The sequence below is a fragment of the Buteo buteo genome, chromosome 14 (assembly GCF_964188355.1).
Source record: "Buteo buteo chromosome 14, bButBut1.hap1.1, whole genome shotgun sequence".
NCBI classification, from domain to species: domain Eukaryota; kingdom Metazoa; phylum Chordata; class Aves; order Accipitriformes; family Accipitridae; genus Buteo; species Buteo buteo.
The window spans coordinates 18,284,903-18,304,490 of record NC_134184.1 but is presented as its reverse complement, the minus strand read 5'-3'; the positions used below and the strand labels follow the sequence as shown (position 1 = coordinate 18,304,490).

Below are 19,588 nucleotides of genomic sequence, written 5' to 3'. Positions count from 1 at the left end.
ATAAAGATAAGCGTCACTTTGAACTGTCTTCTGGTGCCATCACTGTGGGTGTTCAAGACTTTTCCAAATTGCTCTAATTTTTTCAGTGAACCTTCCTGTCTTTTAGCAGTTTTGCCATGGGAAAGAACATGTAATTTCTGCAGTGACAGCAGTTTTTTTGGCACGTAGTAATGGTAATAGCAAATTATCCAAGTACCAAGAAAAGGGTAATGCTTATTGATTCTGAACTTCAGAATTGTATCCTGAGGTCCTGATTGTCAGCATTCTTTTTTTTTTTTTTCCTACGTATGGAGCCACATAACGTGTAAAGAACACAAAAAGTTTATAATGGGGACCTTACATTCCAGTACTGTGTTTTGTTTGTTCTTGTTGTTTTTTTATTATAAACTTCTTCATTGTATCAAAGATCTTCATAAAGTATTTTGCTGTAGTGTGGTGCAGTTGAGGAAGGAGAGGAGATAAATTTACTTTTACTGTGTAGGGTCATCTAAAATTCAGTGTCTCAATAAAAAGAAAACAGGAAAACCTGGACAGCAAGCATTCTGACATTTAAATATTTTGGGCCTTTTAGTTAATGTGAAGGTGGTTTTGGCCAGCTGAAGTGCTAATTTCTAAAAGTTAGAAGCTATCACATAATTGGAAGTTGGAAGAAATCTAAAACCTTTTACAGTTGTAAATGCACATTTCTTCATAAACATGTACCTTCTAGCAGTTCCTCATTGCTGATTGATTATTCTTGAACATTAACTAGGTGCTATAAAATTTTGACATTCCTTAGCTGTTAAGTACTTACAACATAAGTCTTTTTTTGTAGTTTTGTAGGAGAAATTCTTTATGGGATTCCCTACAACCTGTCATGGGCTTCCAAAGTTACAAAAAGATGTCAATATTACTCTGAAATGAAACTCTTTCATCCTGGAATCTTCTGATATCTGCTTCTTAAAAACTTAAGTGTGTATTAATTTATGTCACACTGACAGAATAAATTCCCAAATCTTGGATTTTTTCGACTTCACAAATGTCTACAGCATGTAATCTTCAATGTTTCTTGTGATGTTTTTTCCCCATATGAGGTGCAAATAGTACACAACAAAGTCTTGGAGTAGCGTGGCAGTATTGCAAGTTAGCAAGTTGATCAACTCTAGTGATGAAGAAGCTAGAAAACTTTGGAAAGTGAGGATTTTTTTTTTGAGTGGTTAATTAATGTAAATAGACACTCATGTAGAGGCTGACAAAGAATTTCTGGAAGAATGTTAAGCAATAATGTTGTATGATTAATCAATGTTGAATTACTGTAAAAAGCTTTTAAAAGTATGCAGAAAGCTTTTATTTATTCCCAACTAAATATTATTTATTCCTGATTGATTTTCACTCAGTTTGTATAACAACATAGGCTAATATTTATTTCAAGTAATTAGGGAGGAAAATGAGTAAGAATTAAAATGTAAAGTCAAGAAGTGCTCTGCTCTACCTGTACAGCTGTACCTGAAGTTTTGATATTTTGGCCAGTGCAATTAATTTTAAATTCCCATGTTGTGTGTTTGTTTACTTACAGAGACCACTATAAAACAGAATATGAAAAGAGACTGCATGAAGAGTTGGAGCAAATAAGGTTGAAAACAAATCAAGAAATTGAGCAACTAAGAAGCACTTCAAAAGAGATGTATGAACGTGAAAACAGGTAGATAAGTTGCAGGCAATAACCTAATTAGGGCAAAACTGACAAAATGTTTTGTGCTTAGGTATAATCCCAGTTGACTGGCTCTTTGAGAGGTAATCAAAATCTGAGAATTTAAGTTCAGTTATAAAAGTGAGGAAAATCCTGTAAAAACTAAAATGAAATTATACAGTAAATATATGGTGGTGTAATTGTTATTAAATAATGGACATCCAACATTGTCAATGAAAAGTATTATTAAAATTCATGTTCTAGATAAACATCAGTGGTTTGAAGTTTGTTCAGATGTACAGTGTTAGTTAATTAATACAAAATGTGTTGGTTTACCTGTTATGCTATACAGGCAACCTTGAAACTGCCAGGAAACCAGAAGAAAAAGTGTTGATGCAGAAAGTAAAGCAGAAAAAATGAGGGAAACCAATAAGACTTAGGCCTTCTAAAATAAATCTATTTGAGATTGTTTATGGCATTATGATTCAAAAAAGCATTTATTTCCTGTAAATTATTATAAAATCCTCTTTTGAAGAAGATCCTAGTCCCGCAAAGACCTGCATATCGAATTTTGTATGTGTGTCATCTTGTTGAATTCCGTGGGATTAGATGCAGAATTAGGCACATACATAAGCCTTTAGGGATCTAAGTATGTGGACTTTTGGATTTCTTTTGAGCTTGTTTTTTGCCCTTTTTATCCCTTTAAAATGGGAAGAGTGCTTAATAATTCATTATAACTTCATTGTAGATGTCCTGAAAGTGTCTTGTGTGGAGAAGGAAATGACTGTAGTTAAGATATTTGTGGCATCAGCATCTGTTCCTCTAATAGGTAGTTTTGTTACTGCTCAGAAGAGTGAAAAAACAACATGACTCCTGCTGTCTGTCTTCCAGTCAACTGGAAGGTTCTAATTAAAAAAAATTACATCATTGTGTAGTTTTGCAAGTGTGAGTAAAATATATACACACAGACATATACATCCACACCACTTCCTGTATGCTAATCTATTTTGAATTACAAAGTATGAATTTAAACCTCCACCGTTCATGGAGCTTTGACAAGGGGCTGTATATCATTGAGGAAGCTACTGAAAGATATTTCATTTGTATCTGGAACCGATTTACAGAAGTTTTGTTCCTCGTTTTGAAATAATTACTTCTGAAATGTAAATCCCTTAGATTTGACTTCATATTTTGCAAAAAAAAGGATTTATAGTGTATGCTATTTCTGCAAAATACTAAAAAATTCCACCATAAGACAGTGCTTCCCAGTCTGAGGTGCCCCTCGTTGGCGAGACAAATGGAACCCCAAATTGTGAGCAAAGCAGTTTGCAATGAATTTGTGTGATGTGGTGAAATGCTGCTTGTGACTGAAAATAAAGCTAAGGTGCTGGTTTCATCTTCAGGCTCAAAGCATAGAATGGTACTACAGCTAAGCTAATCTAATACTCAGTTGCTCTTACTCCTTACCACTTTGCAAAGCCTGATGCTTCCCTTGAATTTATTGGCACTTACTTTACACTTGGCTGAGTCAGTTCAAGAAGCTAAAATGGGGGGTGGGAGGAGGATGGGACAGGCAGTGACAACCAATAAAAAAGTGATGCTTTCATTCTTAATTTATTTGAGATCAGTTTCACTTGTTTGGTTGAAGTAAGCATTGGCTATATTTGTATTAGCAAGCATGAGTGAATTCACAGGGCATGTGAATGTCTGCATGAGATTGGACTTTGGATTAGCTGTAGTATGTTCCCATAGATCAAACACAACTTAGTAGTTTTGAGCATGTTAGATGCTCCCCCTGAGCAGATCTTCTGACTTCATTCAATCTGACTGGAATCCAGTTTGTGCACTCTAGAATAGTTTAGGGCTGTGAACTGAAGTGCAACAAATAGCAGTTGCTAAGGGGTTTACTTCAAAAGCTAATATATGTGCCTCTGTGCTTCCTCTTCCCCTCCCCTGCCCTCATCCCACCTTTTTTCCCCACACCTGTTCATGAATCTGTAGGTAGTATCTCTGTCCTATTTTAGAAGGGTACTTTCACTTGTATGATAGGCTTGCTAGATACCTGATGGTCCATATGGCCTGTACATGCAGCTGTCAGATAGGTTCTCTACCTCATTTAAAATCTCAATCACACCATCTGAAAACTGGCAGCATCGCTAGTGTGTTTCCTAGCTCTGTTCAAAATATTTCAACAGAAGGTACGTTTTATCTGTGATTGTCATCTTGTTGGTTGAGTAGTACCTCACTTGTGTCCTTTTTCCTTCTATTGCATTTTCAGTTGATTAGCTGTTCAGTTAAGCGAAATAGTTTATTCTCTAAATGAGTCGCTGTGTATTTCCTACCATTTAATTTTTATCCCACTTCCGTTACTTTAGTCTTAACAATACAACATTGTACTCCTACTCTGAGACATAGTATGCTTGATCTTAATGCTGCTAACAAAATTAATTACCATGTTCTTATATTTTGGTAAGAGTCAATTTCAAAGAGTCTACTCTCAAGATCGGTCCCTGAATTTCATTGGTAAAGTCTGTAGCCCAGTAACTCAATTTTTAAAGAAAATTTTGTTATCTTTCTCTCATAGCCAGTTAACTGTTACATAATTCTGATGCTCATTCTTCATGAGTAACTATTTCCTATTCATATGAACTACTTTGAGTTCAGAAAAGTGCCATTGATAACATTTTCTTAGCCTAGAAAATAGTCTTTCACCCAAAAATGATACACCATTAGTGTGGCTAAAATGACCTAGGATAACATTTACATGGGCTTAATAATTTTCCATTTACCTCTATATCTTGACTTTTATCTTTTCTTCAAAATTTGCCTGAGACCATAATTTCACTTTGCTTTAAGTCAGAAAGTTCTTGTGGGAGAGGGGGAAAGAAACAACTTCAGTGGGAAGAGCTTGGTTGCATCTACATTAACAGTTTAGTTCAGATGAAGAATGTGGTTTTGAAGTGAAACCCCCTAGTCATTGCTGCTTGCCACATTTTTGCTTGCCTAACAGTTTGTGCTTGGATTTGTGGTATTGCGTTCACATTTGTAGCACATGAACGGGATTCCTTTTAGATGAAACGAAATTGAAAGGAGTCTCTAATATATTCCAAATGCTAGTGAGCCTTCAAGTTGCAGGAGCAAACCAGGAGTAGAGTAAAATCCTCGAAAACAGTCATAACATAGGTGTCTGGTCCTCAACAACCACTGTTTGCTTTGCAAATTGGCTGTTACTGTGTTGCACTAAATAATGGAGATACAGCTTATAAGCACTATCTAAGCAGCACTTCCACTTGGTACAGTTTATTGCAATGTTATGCTACAGGCAGACTACAGATTAACAGACTATTAATACCTGTATAATTTTTTAACACAAATACTATATGTATTATTCTTCATATCATACTATTCTCATTTGTGTCAGTGAAATAATAATGAGGTAGTTTGCAAGTGTTGACTGATTCTTGGCTAAAAAATTGAAAAAGTATAGATTGTTTACAATAAAATGTTTGTATTATTTTATGGTTCTGTGCAGATCAAAAATGATGCCAGCAATAGAAGCCAGAAGGAGACACCAATGATATGCAATAACCTATATATCAGAGTAACTATCCAATTAGTTGTATGTGGAAGGAGGATTTTTATGCCTAGCTAATCTGTTCCTGCTCTATCATAAAAGTTGTGAATCATCTCAACTAGGATGACAGCATTTCCCTAGTTATTAGTGAAGTACCAAGCAAAATTATTAGAATTTATTTAATTCCTACAAAAAATAAGTAATTTATAGTTCTAGTATTCTAGAATTATTCATATATTTCTACATATAAATAGGTGGCTTGATCATTGTTTTTAGAATTTCAGAACTGGAAACTTTGATGGTATATATGACAGTAATCTGAAGTAAAGCCTCTGTAATGAATAGGCATATAGACAGACAGACAGACCCCTCTATCATTCTATGAGAATTGAAGAAGGTAGTATTGAAGTTAAGATCAGTCAGTAGTAATTCATCAAGCAAAACAGTCTTTTTCCTAACATTCTTGACAGAATAACTTTTGTTTCCTTCAGAAATTTGAGAGAAGCGAGAGATAATGCTGTCGCTGAAAAAGAAAGAGCAGTTACTGCTGAAAAGGATGCTTTAAGAAAATATGATCAACTCTTAGAACAGTAAGTATCTTTTAAAATGCATATAAAAAATTATACCTTTAGATATCTAAGGAGCTTTAGGTAGGAGAAATGACTGCTTTGGCTTTCTGCTTATAAAGAATAAATTGAATTACAAACATTTTATTTAAATAAAGTTACAGATTTAATTCTAGTAGTAGGTTTTTTTTCCATTACCAGTGCAGTAACAATATGAAAGTTTGATTATTCTTCTACAATCCTGTAAAGAAGAGCAAACATAATTATGCTTCTTGTGGTAAGAATGTGGATTTCATACTGTACAGTGGCAGTGGTCAAACTCTGAACCTGTTCTGTTGGGGTTTTTTTCTTTAGTTGAAAGTAGAAAATTATCTTGTATGATGACTTCAATTAATAGTTTTTGTGAAGAGTGGATAGAGAGCAGTAGTCATGAACAGTTATGCTTGCTACATGCTTCTTTTTGTACTGTATCTCTTCCCAGTCTTTCATATTCTATGTATAAAATATAGTGTCTGTACAAACGTACAGTTCTGTTCATATGGAGAAGGAAACTGGTTGATTTTCTGCCTGGTTACAAGCAGTCTTACTATCCTGTTCTACAGCACCTTGTCTTCACTTTTTGTAAATTTAGAATATTAGCTATAGTAAATTATTAGGTCATTTAAAACTATGGACAGTAATCAAAGCTGTTCAGGGTTAGTTTGTCATGTGTCCTTAATTTTGGACTTGATTAATTGTTTAATCCAAGTCTTTTTTTCTAAAATGAAAAGTCAGTTCATTAACCAACTGTGCTACCTAGTCATCTACTCAGTACTGCATGTGAACTTTTTTTGCTTGGAATTGTTTCTAATTACAAGTAGTAATCTATTAAAATGTTAACTTAAGCATAGGCACAAATTAATTAAAGCTTTTAATTTTTATGTATAACTCCTAAATTGTGGTGGTGATATTACTGAAGAAATAGTGTTGCCTGAGGACTGAAAAAATGTCATTGCTAACTAGTGGTGTGAAACAATAGGGGTAGTTATAGAGTAAACGAGATGGGTCAGAGGACTTGATATCCATGCTGAGTTTCAGGGGTTTGACTTCAGATTAATTCTAGTTCAGGCTGAATGAGCCCAAGGGTGCTGAATGCCTTTTAGTGGTTAGAGTGCATTGTAGATGTTCTTGGATTTTCAAAAGAATTCAGTTAGCGAACTCTGAGATGGTGACTCCACAATGCAAATCAAAATGTGGAAATCAAAGCTGTTTAAGTGGGGGCAATCAGGAAACTTGCTTCAAAACTGATCTCCTGAGTCAAAATATAATGCTAATGTGAGTCAACCATGTGTTTCTTTCCAATGGGACTCCTACCTTTCACTGTGATAAGACTTACTATGATATGTGGGGAGTTCATATCTAACTGGAAGCTCTTCTGGAAAATAGGTCTGGTATATGATAATTTTAAGTATACGCTTTCTTGTTTTTAATGAAAATGTCAACTTTATAGTTCTTAACACATTTATTTTTAAGCTTAAGAACCATGGAGAAAATATTTTTCTGTTCTGCTGTATTCCCACTCATATAATGTGTCATTTTTTTTTTTTGTATTGTTGCTTTTTTTTGAGGAGGGAAGTTCCCCTGCAATCAGAAATATAGGAAGATTTTTAAAATGTAAGCTTTGGATGGGGAAAAAAAGAAAGTTAGTAATATGCCATTTGTTGTCATCTTGTTTAACACACTCATGCTTCTGTCCTCCAGTAGGTTTCTCTAGTGATAAGCTCTCCAATTAAGTAAAACTCTCTTTTCCTTGATTTAAATAAGCTAATAAGTTGATTAATAGTAGTTTTTGGAGTTCATAGTAGTAGATTATTCCTCAGAAGATTATGCTTTTTCAGAGAAAAAACTTCTGCTTGGGAAAATGGAAAATCCATACTTCCCTTCATTAAAATGTAGGGATGTCTCTTTAAAACTGCTTCACTTGTAACCACAGTACAGGTGTCAAGACTGATTTTTTTTTTTTCCCACATTTCAAATCATTTACCTACATGAACTGCGAAGTAACAAACTGGCATGATGAATAAATGCCTTAATTTAAAAGACCCCAAATTCTGAATTTGCTGTTCACTGACATGTGGCAGTTCTGTGGAACAAAGAAATTTTCTAATATCACTAGAAACCCAAAAGATAAAGGAATACCTGTGTTGTCCAATTCTATATTTAAGTGATTATAACAGCTAGTTCTACTTTAGTGAAAACAAGGTGACTCATTGTAGTTACCACTGGTATCATAATCTGTATAAACAAACATGTTTGAAAGCTTCAGAAGTATGTGGAATGTTGACTGGCCTGAATGGTGGTTAAATAAAGCCCCTGGCAAATCTTGTGATCAGAAGTGTAACTAATACCCAATTTTCTAGTCAAGTGCAGTTATTTTCATTTTTCTTACTGATGTTTGTGATAGCTTTTTGTAAATAGCTGTTTACAGATGTCAAGAAAATACCGCAGTGATAATATTCAGGAAAGAGTTATGAGAAAGAATCTGCTGTTTCATCCTCAAAGTAGATCACCGTGATGTCAGGATGTGAGTTTTGTTGCTCTTTGCTATTACATAGCTGTAAATTCTGTGTGAGAATCCATGTTTCGTTTACCTGTGACAATGAAAAAACTTAACTGATTTTATATTTTGCATTAAACTATGGTCAATGTCACACACGTTCTAAAAAAAAAATATGACCAGATGGAAACATTTTCACTTTGTTTTAAGCTGCTGGTAATGTGACTAAGACTTTTTTCTAATTTTAAAGCTATTTTACCTCAATTGAAAGTGTCTATGAGTTGAATGAGGAGAGCAATTCTGTAAGAGCTCTATCATCCACTACATAGTAAAGTGTTGATACTATGTTCCAACTTCTTCTCTTGAATAGTCCTGGAGTCTTATTTTCAAACTATTGACTGTTAATCTGTTACCCACTTCTCCTTGCCAAAAAAATCCAACCCAACAAAACAACAAAAAAAAAACAGCACCAAAAAGTAGAACAAATGCATCCTGGTTTCCTATCGCTTTTTTCCAACTGGTTAAATTTTCTAGTTTCGTAAAAGGTGCAACATCAAACTGAAATGGTTCCTTTGTTCAGAGTGGACTCTAAGGTCTAATATGGGGTGAACTCATACAAGAGCACTTCACCTCAGGGGATTCCTACAAGAGCCATCTCTTGCCTTTGATTGTTCACTTCCTTTAAACTTTAAGGAGTATAATGTAATTTTCCAGGACCATACAGCACAGCTCTATCAACGGAAACTGGTTTAAAAATTCCAGAATTACTGGGAACACAAAGGAAAATCCATAGATAGTTTGATTTTACAAAATCTTGTTTTTCTTAGTGACAGAAAAACCTGTACTCTGTTACAGTTGATTGCTGCTCAAATGATGTACTCAAGGTGATTTTTCTTTTCCTGTCTTTGTAATGATAAAATGAGAAGTGTAGAAAAAACGAAGAGAAACAGAATAGGTGTGGAGTAAACAGAAAAAGAATATCCAAGAAAATTGTGTTATGGCAATACTATTCCTCCAACTTTGCACTGGGCACTATTTATAAAAAAAAAAAAACAGTTTTGTAAAAGCTAATGGGAGGTTTAAATTCCTGCCTCTGTCTGTGAGGTAATAGGATATTTTTAAGTATGTACCTTTTTTTTTTCTTATTTGAATATGCACAGATGATGAAAGAGCATTTTTAAACAATGTTATTTTATAGTTGGGTTGAGTAAAGTCAGGATGATGGCTATAAATATTAGTTTAGAGCCTTAGGTTTGTTCTATAAACATTTCAAAGGATTTTGGATTATCATTTAAACCTTTTTGGATTGATGTATATAGCTCAGCTATTTAAAACTCTGAGATTTTTAATGGACAATCTGCTACAGGTAAAAATACCTTTAGGAGTATTTTTAGTGTTTCTATTTAGAAATGCCTTTCTCAAATAAAAAGCAAAATAGAATAAGTCACTGATATTTCTTGATAGCAGTTGTCTATGCTTTGTAGGTTAAAAAAAAGTGTGCAAAAAGTTCTCTGTGTGTTTGTGTTTACCTATTTAATGCCTTTCTTTCCAGTCAGCTGCAAGCTGTGTATACATTTTGGAGACTTCTTTTAGTCTATCCCTTTATCTTTATAATTTGAGTCTTTTTTTTACCCCTGTTTTCTTTGTTCTTTGTAATTATGGTACTTTTTAGAATTTATTTGGAGGTGAGATAAATGCTATCTAATTTTAGTCATCTCTTTTAAACTTTGTAGGTGATGGAAAGAGGTGATCAATCCTGTTCATAAAATGTGTGTTTAAATTAGATGAAATTAAGATCCCTATATCTTCTAATTAATTGCAGACAAGCCTAGAGGACTATGTTAGATGAGAAGATAATTGGATAAATTTACTGAATAAATAAATGTTCTACTTTGCATTTAGAATCTCTGCTGAGTATGCAGGAATCTTATTATTAGATTAGTATTTATTACATTATACATTCATTGTTAATAGAAACATTAAAATTAATTATTTGTCCCTTCTATTAACATGTGTTTATAATCCGGATGTTGCTGACTGCAGTGACAGAATTCTGCTCTTAAAATGATTAAGTCAGTGTATTTGTGTGCTGGACTTACTGCTAATATTTAAATAAGGGCCTATTATCTCTTCAAGAATATTTGTATAAACTGAGGTTTTAAATAATGAATAATAAAAAAAAAATGCTGAAAACTTCTGGCCAAAATATTTCTTTGCCAAAGTTGCCATAACCCTATATTAAAAACTACTGTTATAGCCCTTTACTCCTTGCTACTTTTGTATATGAAGCACTTTGTAATCCCTTGAAGAGCTATGTAGGTCTTGAAAATTACTACCACTTTAAATCTTCAGTTTAAATTAACTTCATTAGTGTTTTCTAAAATACTTTTTCTGGTAAAAATAATTTGCTGCTTCTGTATTCATTTATGACTTCTATAGTATGATGTGTACATGTAATTTTGATAACTCTTAGGATTTCTGTCAAAATAAAGCCGAGCCCTTTACTGTCACTATTAGACCTTCTCTAGATTTCACCCCTAGTCAAAGTAACTACTACACATTTCCCATAAAAACTACTTCATCTTGTTCTCCTGACTACAAAGTTAAGTACAAGGTGCAGCTGAAAGGGTAAAATTCCATGAATGTCTTGGAAATTGCTGAAGGACACCCTCTTGGAAGTTCAGAATCTTTCTGACACACAGGCAGTGGGGTTGAGTGCACCCTCAGCAAGTTTGCCGACGACGCCAAGCTGTGTGGTGTGGTCGACACACTGGAGGGAAGGGATGCCATCCAGAGGGACCTTGACAGGCTTGTGAGGTGAGCACGTCTGAACTTCATGAAGTTCAGCAAGGCCAAGTGCAAGGTCCTGCACATGGGTCAGGATGATCCCAAGCACAAATACAGGCTGGGTGGAGAATGGATTGAGACCAGCCCTGAGGAGGAGGACTTGGGGAGTGTTTGTTGACAAGAAACTCAACATGACCTGGCAATGTATACTTGCAGCCCAGAAAGTCAGCTGTATCCTGGGCTGTTATCAAAAGCAGCGTGGCCAGCGGTTCGAGGGAGGTGGTTCTCCACCTCTACTCCACTCTCATGAGACCCCACCTGAGCACTGCATTCAGTTCTGGGGGCCCCCAACATAAGAAGGACATGGACCTGTTGGAGTGAGTCCAGAGGAGCGACACACAAGTGATCAGGAGGCTGGAGCACCTCCTCTATGAGGACAGGCTGAGAGAGTTGGGGTTGTTCAGCCTGGAGAAGAGAAGCCTCCAGGGAGACCTTATAGTGGCCTTTTAGTACTTAAAGAGGGCCTAAGGAAAGATGGAGAGGGACTCTTTATCAGGGAGTGTAGTGATACCATGAGGGGTAACGGTTTTAAACTGAAAGAGGGCAGATTTAGATTAGATGTAAGGAAGTAGTTCTCCACTGTGGGGGTGGTGAGGCACTGGAACAGGTTGCCCAGAGAAGTTGTGGATGCCCCATCCCTGGCAGTGTTCAAGGCCAGGTTGGATGGGGCTTTGAGCAGCCTGGTCTAGTGGAAGGTGTCCCCGCCCGTGGCAGGGAAGTTGGATCTTTAAGGTCCCTTCCAACCCAAAATATTCTATGATTCTTGAAGAAGCACTGAAATCCGTAACAAAAACAATTCTATGCATCCTGTATTTCTACTGAAATGATTAGGGAGGCTCCTACTCTTTTTCCCTTTTCTTCTGAGGAAGGGTTTATTTGGAGTTTACATCTTAATGGATGATGCCAAGCTGCGTTTTAATAAACAGAAGGAGAAAACCTAATTAACTGATTTGATCAAATAGGTGAGTAGTAGTGTTAGGAAGACTGCACACTTGCTAGGGCATGCCTAGTTGTCTTTGGTTCTTCCCTAATAAGGTTCTCAAAATTTTACATTCTTAGCTAAGATAGTGTTCTTCCAGAATGAATGTTTTAAGCCCTGTAACCAGTCACCTTGTAACTGTAACTGTCTTGATGTTGTAGAATTATCCATGTAGAGACTCACGGGAATGATAAGTTAGTCTGATGGCTGACCCTTCTGAGCTTCATTACATCTGGAACGCAGGCTTTGAAGTTTGTTCTCTTACTGTGCAAGGAATGTACAATGATTATATTTATAGCTCTAGAAATCTTTTTATTTCAGTTTCTCTTGCCCCAGCTCCTAAGAAGTAATTCTCAGAAAATATTATTAGCCTCTGAAGGATGCTTTGGGAAGATTGTGATATGAACATATCCTCATATCATAAAGATTTTCCTTAAGCCTTGACGTTCTTGCTTTACCTGTTCATTTCCTGCTAGCCAGAATGCCTTAATCTTAAAACATTAAGATTATTAAAGGCAAAATGTTAAAATTCTGTGATGGCTATTATGCTGAGTACCTAAGAAGCTATTTACTCTTTTTAAGTCCTTAGGTTTTTTGCTAGCCTGGAAATGTATCAGTGTCCTTTGAGAACAACTTTGAAAGCAGTTATAAATTCCTTCAAAGAGGTATTTTATTATATGATATAAGGCAGCTGCTGCATATATATCTTGAATTATTCCACTGCAGTCCATGATTTTACTATGATTGTTAGTAACCCTCATGTATACAAACATTTTTGTGATTTGCTGTGCACAGCTTCTCATTAATGATGAGCAAAGAGGGTCCTTTGGAACTCATTACTGAACGAAGTTTCAGATGCTAAAACTTTACATGGGTTCAAAAGGAGACTGAAAAAGCTCAGAGATAAATTTGAGAATTACTTAAAAAATAGAAACCACATCCAGTTTAGGAAATCCTTGAGGTAGAAGTAGTTGAACACTAGTGGCAGAGGATTAGGGAGAAATACAGTTTATGCAGAAGGTTTTCTTGCTTTTCTCAAAACATATACTTTTGGCTACAGTTGGAGACAGGATTATCAGGCTACATGGGCCTTTCGTCTGATACACAACAGCTATTCTATGTATAGCTATTCGATGTAGAACAGAACAGAAGCTATGAAGCACTGGGAAACTTCTTAACCTGTTTACTGTGTGTCCTTTGTGTCCCTTTGAAAAGTGTAGGCTGGATGTAATGAGAAGATATAAATTAAAGCATTTATATGAAGAGGAAGTTAACGTGGTTTTATTTTTTTTTTTTTAAAGATTGTTACATATATCAGGTTATCTATGCAAATAATACTTAGTTCTGGAATGTTTGTAACCATCTGAGCTTGAGGGATTAAATTTGTGTGTGAAGCCCGTAGCAGCATTAGGTAGCCCAAAACATTAACACTTCAATGGCAGATGAGAAAAAAACCTGTTTGTAGGAAACTCGAAGTACATAGGGTTTAGAATACGGAAGAAAAACAAGTCACAGATAACAACATGACCATAAATACATGCAGTGATTGTTAGTTGCATATGTCTACCAAAACTGTGTATTATAATGCCTATTCAAAAGCTAAATTCTTCAAAGTTGGGACATTGTGTTTTCTGTATGGCCGTACAAAAATTTTTATATTCAAATGATGGCTATTTATGTAATATTAAATTTCAGCCTAATAAAACCATAAAAGTTTTCTTTTAATAATAATTATCTTCTGGAATTACATTCTGAGTCTGTGGTTACATTCTGATTAGCCTCTGGAAAATGATGTGATGCTATACTCATATCTGGGTAACTAACTGTTGAAGAACAGTCTGTCCAATTAGGTGTTTATGTGGTTTCAGAAGGAAGTTACAGCTTTGTAATCTTACGGACCTCACAGTAAACTCATGGGAAACTCTGCAATGTTAGTCATGAAGACTGATATTTATGAGAGCGTGCTTTGGGCTGAGTTTTGGCCAGAGCTTCTCTTCTGCAGAATCACATTCAAAGTGCTGAGAAAATGTTAGGTATAACTGGAAGCCTAACTCCACTGCTCTCATCCTGGTCTTCACTTGCATGGTGGCAATACCTGTTTCATCTAACTAATTCTCATGAATAAGGAAAATGGTAGTATGTTGTTCTGGAATTGAGGGTAGCTAGTCCATTTGTAAATGAATAAATGAAAGACTATGAGTAAATGAAGGACCATTATACTGTGTTCATGAACATGCTACCAAAACAGTGTACCTCAGTGGGCCAAGGTACACTGAGGGCATAAGCCACAGGGAGCTGTTTGCCTTGGGCATTAGCCCATCCAGCATTGAATATGCCTAATTAATCTTAATCATTTTGAGGACTTCCCGAAAGAGAGGGATGTATGATATTTACATGTAGTGCTCACAGCTGATGAAACCACTGTTCACAACTGATGGAACAACCATGCGAGTCCTTGGCAGCCTGTTTGCTGTTTTCTCTCTTGATGAGATTGGCTTCTCTGGTGACTGGTGTGTCTATTAGGAGAGGCTGGGAAGACCAGGATTGGAGGGCTAACTTCCCTACCTCCCTTTTGTGTAGTCATGTTTCTAGATAAGATTTCCTCAAGAATGTATCCCAGACTTTGTCAAGGTTGGCTCAGAGTTGTTTACATTCAGGGAGACCAGTACATATTTTATTTTTTTTGAAACTACATGCCTTCAGCACTGAGGTATTGCATCATATATTGGATAGTGGGAAGGCCATGTCCCTTAGTTTACTCAGTGCAAAGCTATTTAGATAATTTTTACAGCTGTTTGTGTTTCTAGCTAAATGATCTAAAGGCACAATTGTGTCTACTTATATGACTATCTGGGTAACTTTGTAAGAATATTCTGTGAAGCCAGCAAAATGAACATGCAATTAATGAACTCCGGTTAACTATGCATTGAACAAGAGCTTGCTAAAGAATACCTTGATCCCGGATAGCTGTAGGATTGTAATGTGACGTATTAGCCGCATTTTTACCAAACATCATGTAGGCATAGTGGCACTTAGATGTGACATGACATTTGAATCATGGGGACACCAAAAGGTGTTACTACTTTGAGTTATTTATGGTATCAGTGAGTATATAGGTGTGAACTGGTTTTATATTTAAAAAAAAAATTACTTGCAGATAGAAGTTTAGCAAGACCCAAGTGAGACGGGAACATTTGTTCTGGATGGGCCTCTGAGGGGAGCACTGCGTGAAAGTATATATGCTGGACTGCTGCTGATGGTAGCTGGTGATGATTAGTGAGCGGATTTGTAGTTCTCTGGTAGGAGGGGTGTGGTGAGAGACAATAAGGACAGAGAACCTAGGAACTGAATAAACCCAACAGAGATGGAATGGAAGGGTGCATATGAAAGAGTAAATCAGGGGGCTTTGCTACAAGCAATAAAGGGCTTCTGTAGTTCTACTAGGTAGAATTCATAAAGATGTTGCTCATATGAACATATACTACTCAACCCTTTCTTATAAGCCCTGTTTATTAGCAGGTTTTTGTACTTGAAAGGAAACTAATGTTGTTGACTGAAGACAATATTGCACAGACTACCCTACAGACTCCTTTCATGAAACATGGAGAGGGTAGGGAGTGTGTGTGTGTGTGTGTACCTGCCCCTTATAGGTACTCCAGAAGCAAAAGAATTGCCATAGCTCATGCCTGCTTCTCACTCACAGAATAAATATTCATATAGGCAGCATAACTTGAGAAACTTTCTCTTGAAGGGAAGTAAACTTTTCCAATCAAGTGGTAGTTTTGTTTTAGAAATAAGCGTGCTAGAAATATAATTTATGTTCCTTTGAGATGAAGCTTGGGTGTTATGTAAAATGCTTATAACTGTCAGTCTTTTAGTCTTTTCATAAAATGTTAGATTTTATAATATATATGTAAAATGTAAATGTACATGCTTGCACTTACAAGTCTATTTGTAGATCTCTTCTAAAATTTAAATACTGGATATATTGTCAAAATGCTGAATATCTTGGCTGATATTTTAACATAAATACTACTGCATGTGTATGTATATAATCTAGTTTAAGCCTTGATGTGGAACTTGTCATCTGGAATTGTTTTCATGGATATTCTAATTGTTTCATGGAAAGTGTTCGTTGCCATGGGTAAACAGATACAGAAGGGCACTGATTCATCTGATTCATCCCTTCTGAAACTTTGCTTAATGTTTGCTCTGATTTCTCTGAGATCTTAACCTTTTCCTTTCCAGAAATATAATCTAGATCGTAAGTTATGAGACGCTTTAAAAAGTTGCATATTCCTATTTTGCCTTGGATATGCTGGGGTCACTAGAATTGGTTGTGGGTTGTAGAGAGGGGAAGAATTTGTTCCACTCAAAACCCTATGGGAAGGAGAAGTTTTGTTTGTGCAAAATGGTACCAGAAGTAGATGAAAGTATTTAGAAACTCTAGTCCTCTTGTCTTCATATTCCCCTCGCTTCAGGCAATTAACTGTCTCTTGAATCTCTGAGTATACTCAAGATAGACTATTTCTCTAAACAGTAGAGGACAAACACAGTTTGACTTATGTAAATCCCATGCTCCTGCGAAATGCCCAGGATTAGGTGAAGTCTCCATTAATATCTTAATTCTAAGAATTTTAGACCTAAACCCATGTGAGAAAATATTAGATCTTTTTTGTCTGTTGCATGTTCATCTAGGACACTTTTGTTTTTACAGGCAGTGTACTTCTTAGAAGCTAGTGAGGCTGGGTTTTTCGGTTTTAGATTTGTCCCTTATGACACTCTATTCCCAGTCACAAGTTATGAAATCTGGGTCTAATTTCTGTGTTATGTCAAAATTCTGGGCTTTTTTCAAAGTATTCTATATGCATAGATAAATGGGATACATTTCAGGTTTATTTTCTCAGTGCCAGATGAATGTCTCTTTTCAAAGAAAGAAAAAACTTTTTAAAGTAGTGCATTTGCTGCAAGGTACTTGCATTATTAAAGTGTGCAGGTGAACAGAAAGTAGTTGACATGCTACAAGTTAAAAAAGAGGTACTTCATGGTAATTTGTTTGCCTGCCAGGGTTCTCCCCACCCCCCCTGCATTTTCTTACTTTGTAAAATAATCAAATCTTCCTTTTGTCCTTTGTCTCAAATGGTTATCTGTTTATACAGAGCAACTGTATTAAACAGTTTTAGTTTAACCATTAGAGTAAGCAAAAATAATTGCAACCTTTTTTATTGCTAAATTGATATCCTTTGGCAGAATTATTTCTGAATTATTTTTAAAGATAGTCTTTACATTTATCTTTGTAAGTCTCTTTTGTTATGCCAGCTGTCTAAATCTTTTCATAAACCTCAGTTAAAAGAAACATATTTTCCATGATTATTTTAAAATATAATGTTTACTGGAAGGGAAGTCTAGTGAATTCCCACAGATGAAGTGTGAGTGTATTTCTCCCACTTGTAAATGAGTTCTTATTTCCTACAGTACATATTCTGGTACCACAATGAGTCATTTTCAACATGTTTTAGTTTAGCTTCTAAAACATTTAAAAACTTGGCAGATACATGTAAATGAATGTTACATCCAGTTTTAGAAACTGCTTCCAAATAATATTTTACTAACATGATGACTGTGAATAGACCTTTCAGAATGCAGAAGTGTCCTTTGTGATAAGCCTAAAAGCATTTGCAGAGGTCTTATTTTTATTTTGTTTTTCTTACCTTCAACATGTTTTGGTTTAACCATCCTGTAAAATAGGGAGAAAACTTTTGTGAAAAAGCCTTAGGGTTTACAGGCAAAATGTTGTGAATGGAGTATTTTAGCCAGGCAAGTGATAGCTTTCTTCAGGTATATGAACTGAATTTTGCAAAATTTCTTGCTATTTTATTTTACAATTTTTCAATTTTACAACTTTTTCAAAATAAACATAGTGCCATCTCTGTTTTAATATGATATTGTTTAAGGTTATATATGCTATTCTACACTTTAATCTGTTTCCTGATATGTTGGTTTGACAGTTCAAATATTAGAAAAGAACTCAAGACTAAATAGTTTGTATAATTAAAAGGGACTTATGAGTAATGGGGGTGGAGTGGGAGGAAGATGGGGGAGGCAGACCAGGCATACTTAGATTAAAAACCAAACAAACATGAAAAACAAACAAAAAGCCACAACTCAAAATCACCAGTGTTCCATTTGTGAGAAAGTTTATTTTCATTTATCTATTACTTAATATTTCTTATTTTAACTCCCTTGTCCTGGCTTCCTGGTATCTGGAACATTTATTATAATGGGACCTTGGATATGTTGCTCACGTGTTGATACCTATGCTTAGACACACTCACGTTTCTGTAGTCTGGATTTGAATACCACCGTAAATTTTTTCCAGTTGTTGGCAGCATTTGTCTTGTCAGTTTAATATGCATGGTAGGGATAACTTCGCAAGTCTGTGATTATTCTCTGTTCCAACTTTAACCATCTGTATGTTGTCCGTGATGCAACACCATGTTATCAGTAAGTTCTTACTGTAATTACCACCCTTAAAAATTTCTTTAGTTTTTTATTAGACTCAAGAAGATGGGGAAAACATTTAAAACTTGGATTACTATGTCTTTCGTTTAAAGATTTCCTGGAATCCCTTTTCCCTTAGTTGTGTGGTGTAACATGTAAAGGAAACGTATTTCAAAACCCTTCTTCTCTCCCCCCTCCCCAGTTGGTCTTAAATATATTAACTTTTCATCAAGGAGAAATCGAAAAAAGGAGGGGTAGAAGTTAGTTTAGGGGATTGAGAGTCAGACAAATACATTCTTCTCCTTCCATTATGTGTAAGTTATTGTGAAACTTGCAGAAGATTGATGATAGGCAAAAGGGGAAAGGTAGTAAAGATGAGGGGTGGGGAAAGGCATAATGTGAATTAAAAAAGGAGAAAACAAAAGAGATAGCAGTCATGAAAACTATACTGAGTGGGATTCATCTGAGTGTGGAATATATAGTGCACTTTGCCAGTCTTTCTCTTCAGAAGAGTGGTCTAAGCCAGGCAAAGACGAAACAGTCGCATGAAGGGATTGGGTGAGTGGAAGGCAATGTGTTGGGGATGGTGGCAGAGTGCATTTCTTCCACTCTGCCCATCTAGTTACATCTGTATAGCTATTTGCAGAGGTGGAAACTGTAAATCTTATTGGTGGTAACTTATTTGACACGCATTTAGTTCAGTACAAAGTGAACATCTCCTTCCAGTAGTAACACTGAGAACCCTTGAACATCCATTTTCAAAGAACTCAGTTTCATTCATACCACTGTTTCACAATCCTGTGATCTTTTTGAAGCTTGCTTTTTTTTTTTTTAATGTAATAAACTCTTAGATTTTGGATGAGTTCAAACATTAGTTTCTGAGAAAAGTAAGTAAATGCAACATGGATTTCAGTAC

The 19,588-nt window shown here is 35.6% G+C and overlaps 1 protein-coding gene across 1 annotated transcript in view; it reads left to right on the top strand.

Moving 5' to 3' along the window:
* The window catches only part of PIBF1 (progesterone immunomodulatory binding factor 1), a 132,112-nt gene that overhangs the window by 30,617 nt on the left and 81,907 nt on the right, over nucleotides 1-19,588 (top strand). The window contains exons 9-10 of the mRNA XM_075046083.1: nucleotides 1,556-1,681; nucleotides 5,735-5,833. Of these exons, the coding sequence (XP_074902184.1) occupies nucleotides 1,556-1,681; nucleotides 5,735-5,833 (225 nt within the window). The remainder of the gene's footprint in view (nucleotides 1-1,555; nucleotides 1,682-5,734; nucleotides 5,834-19,588) is intronic.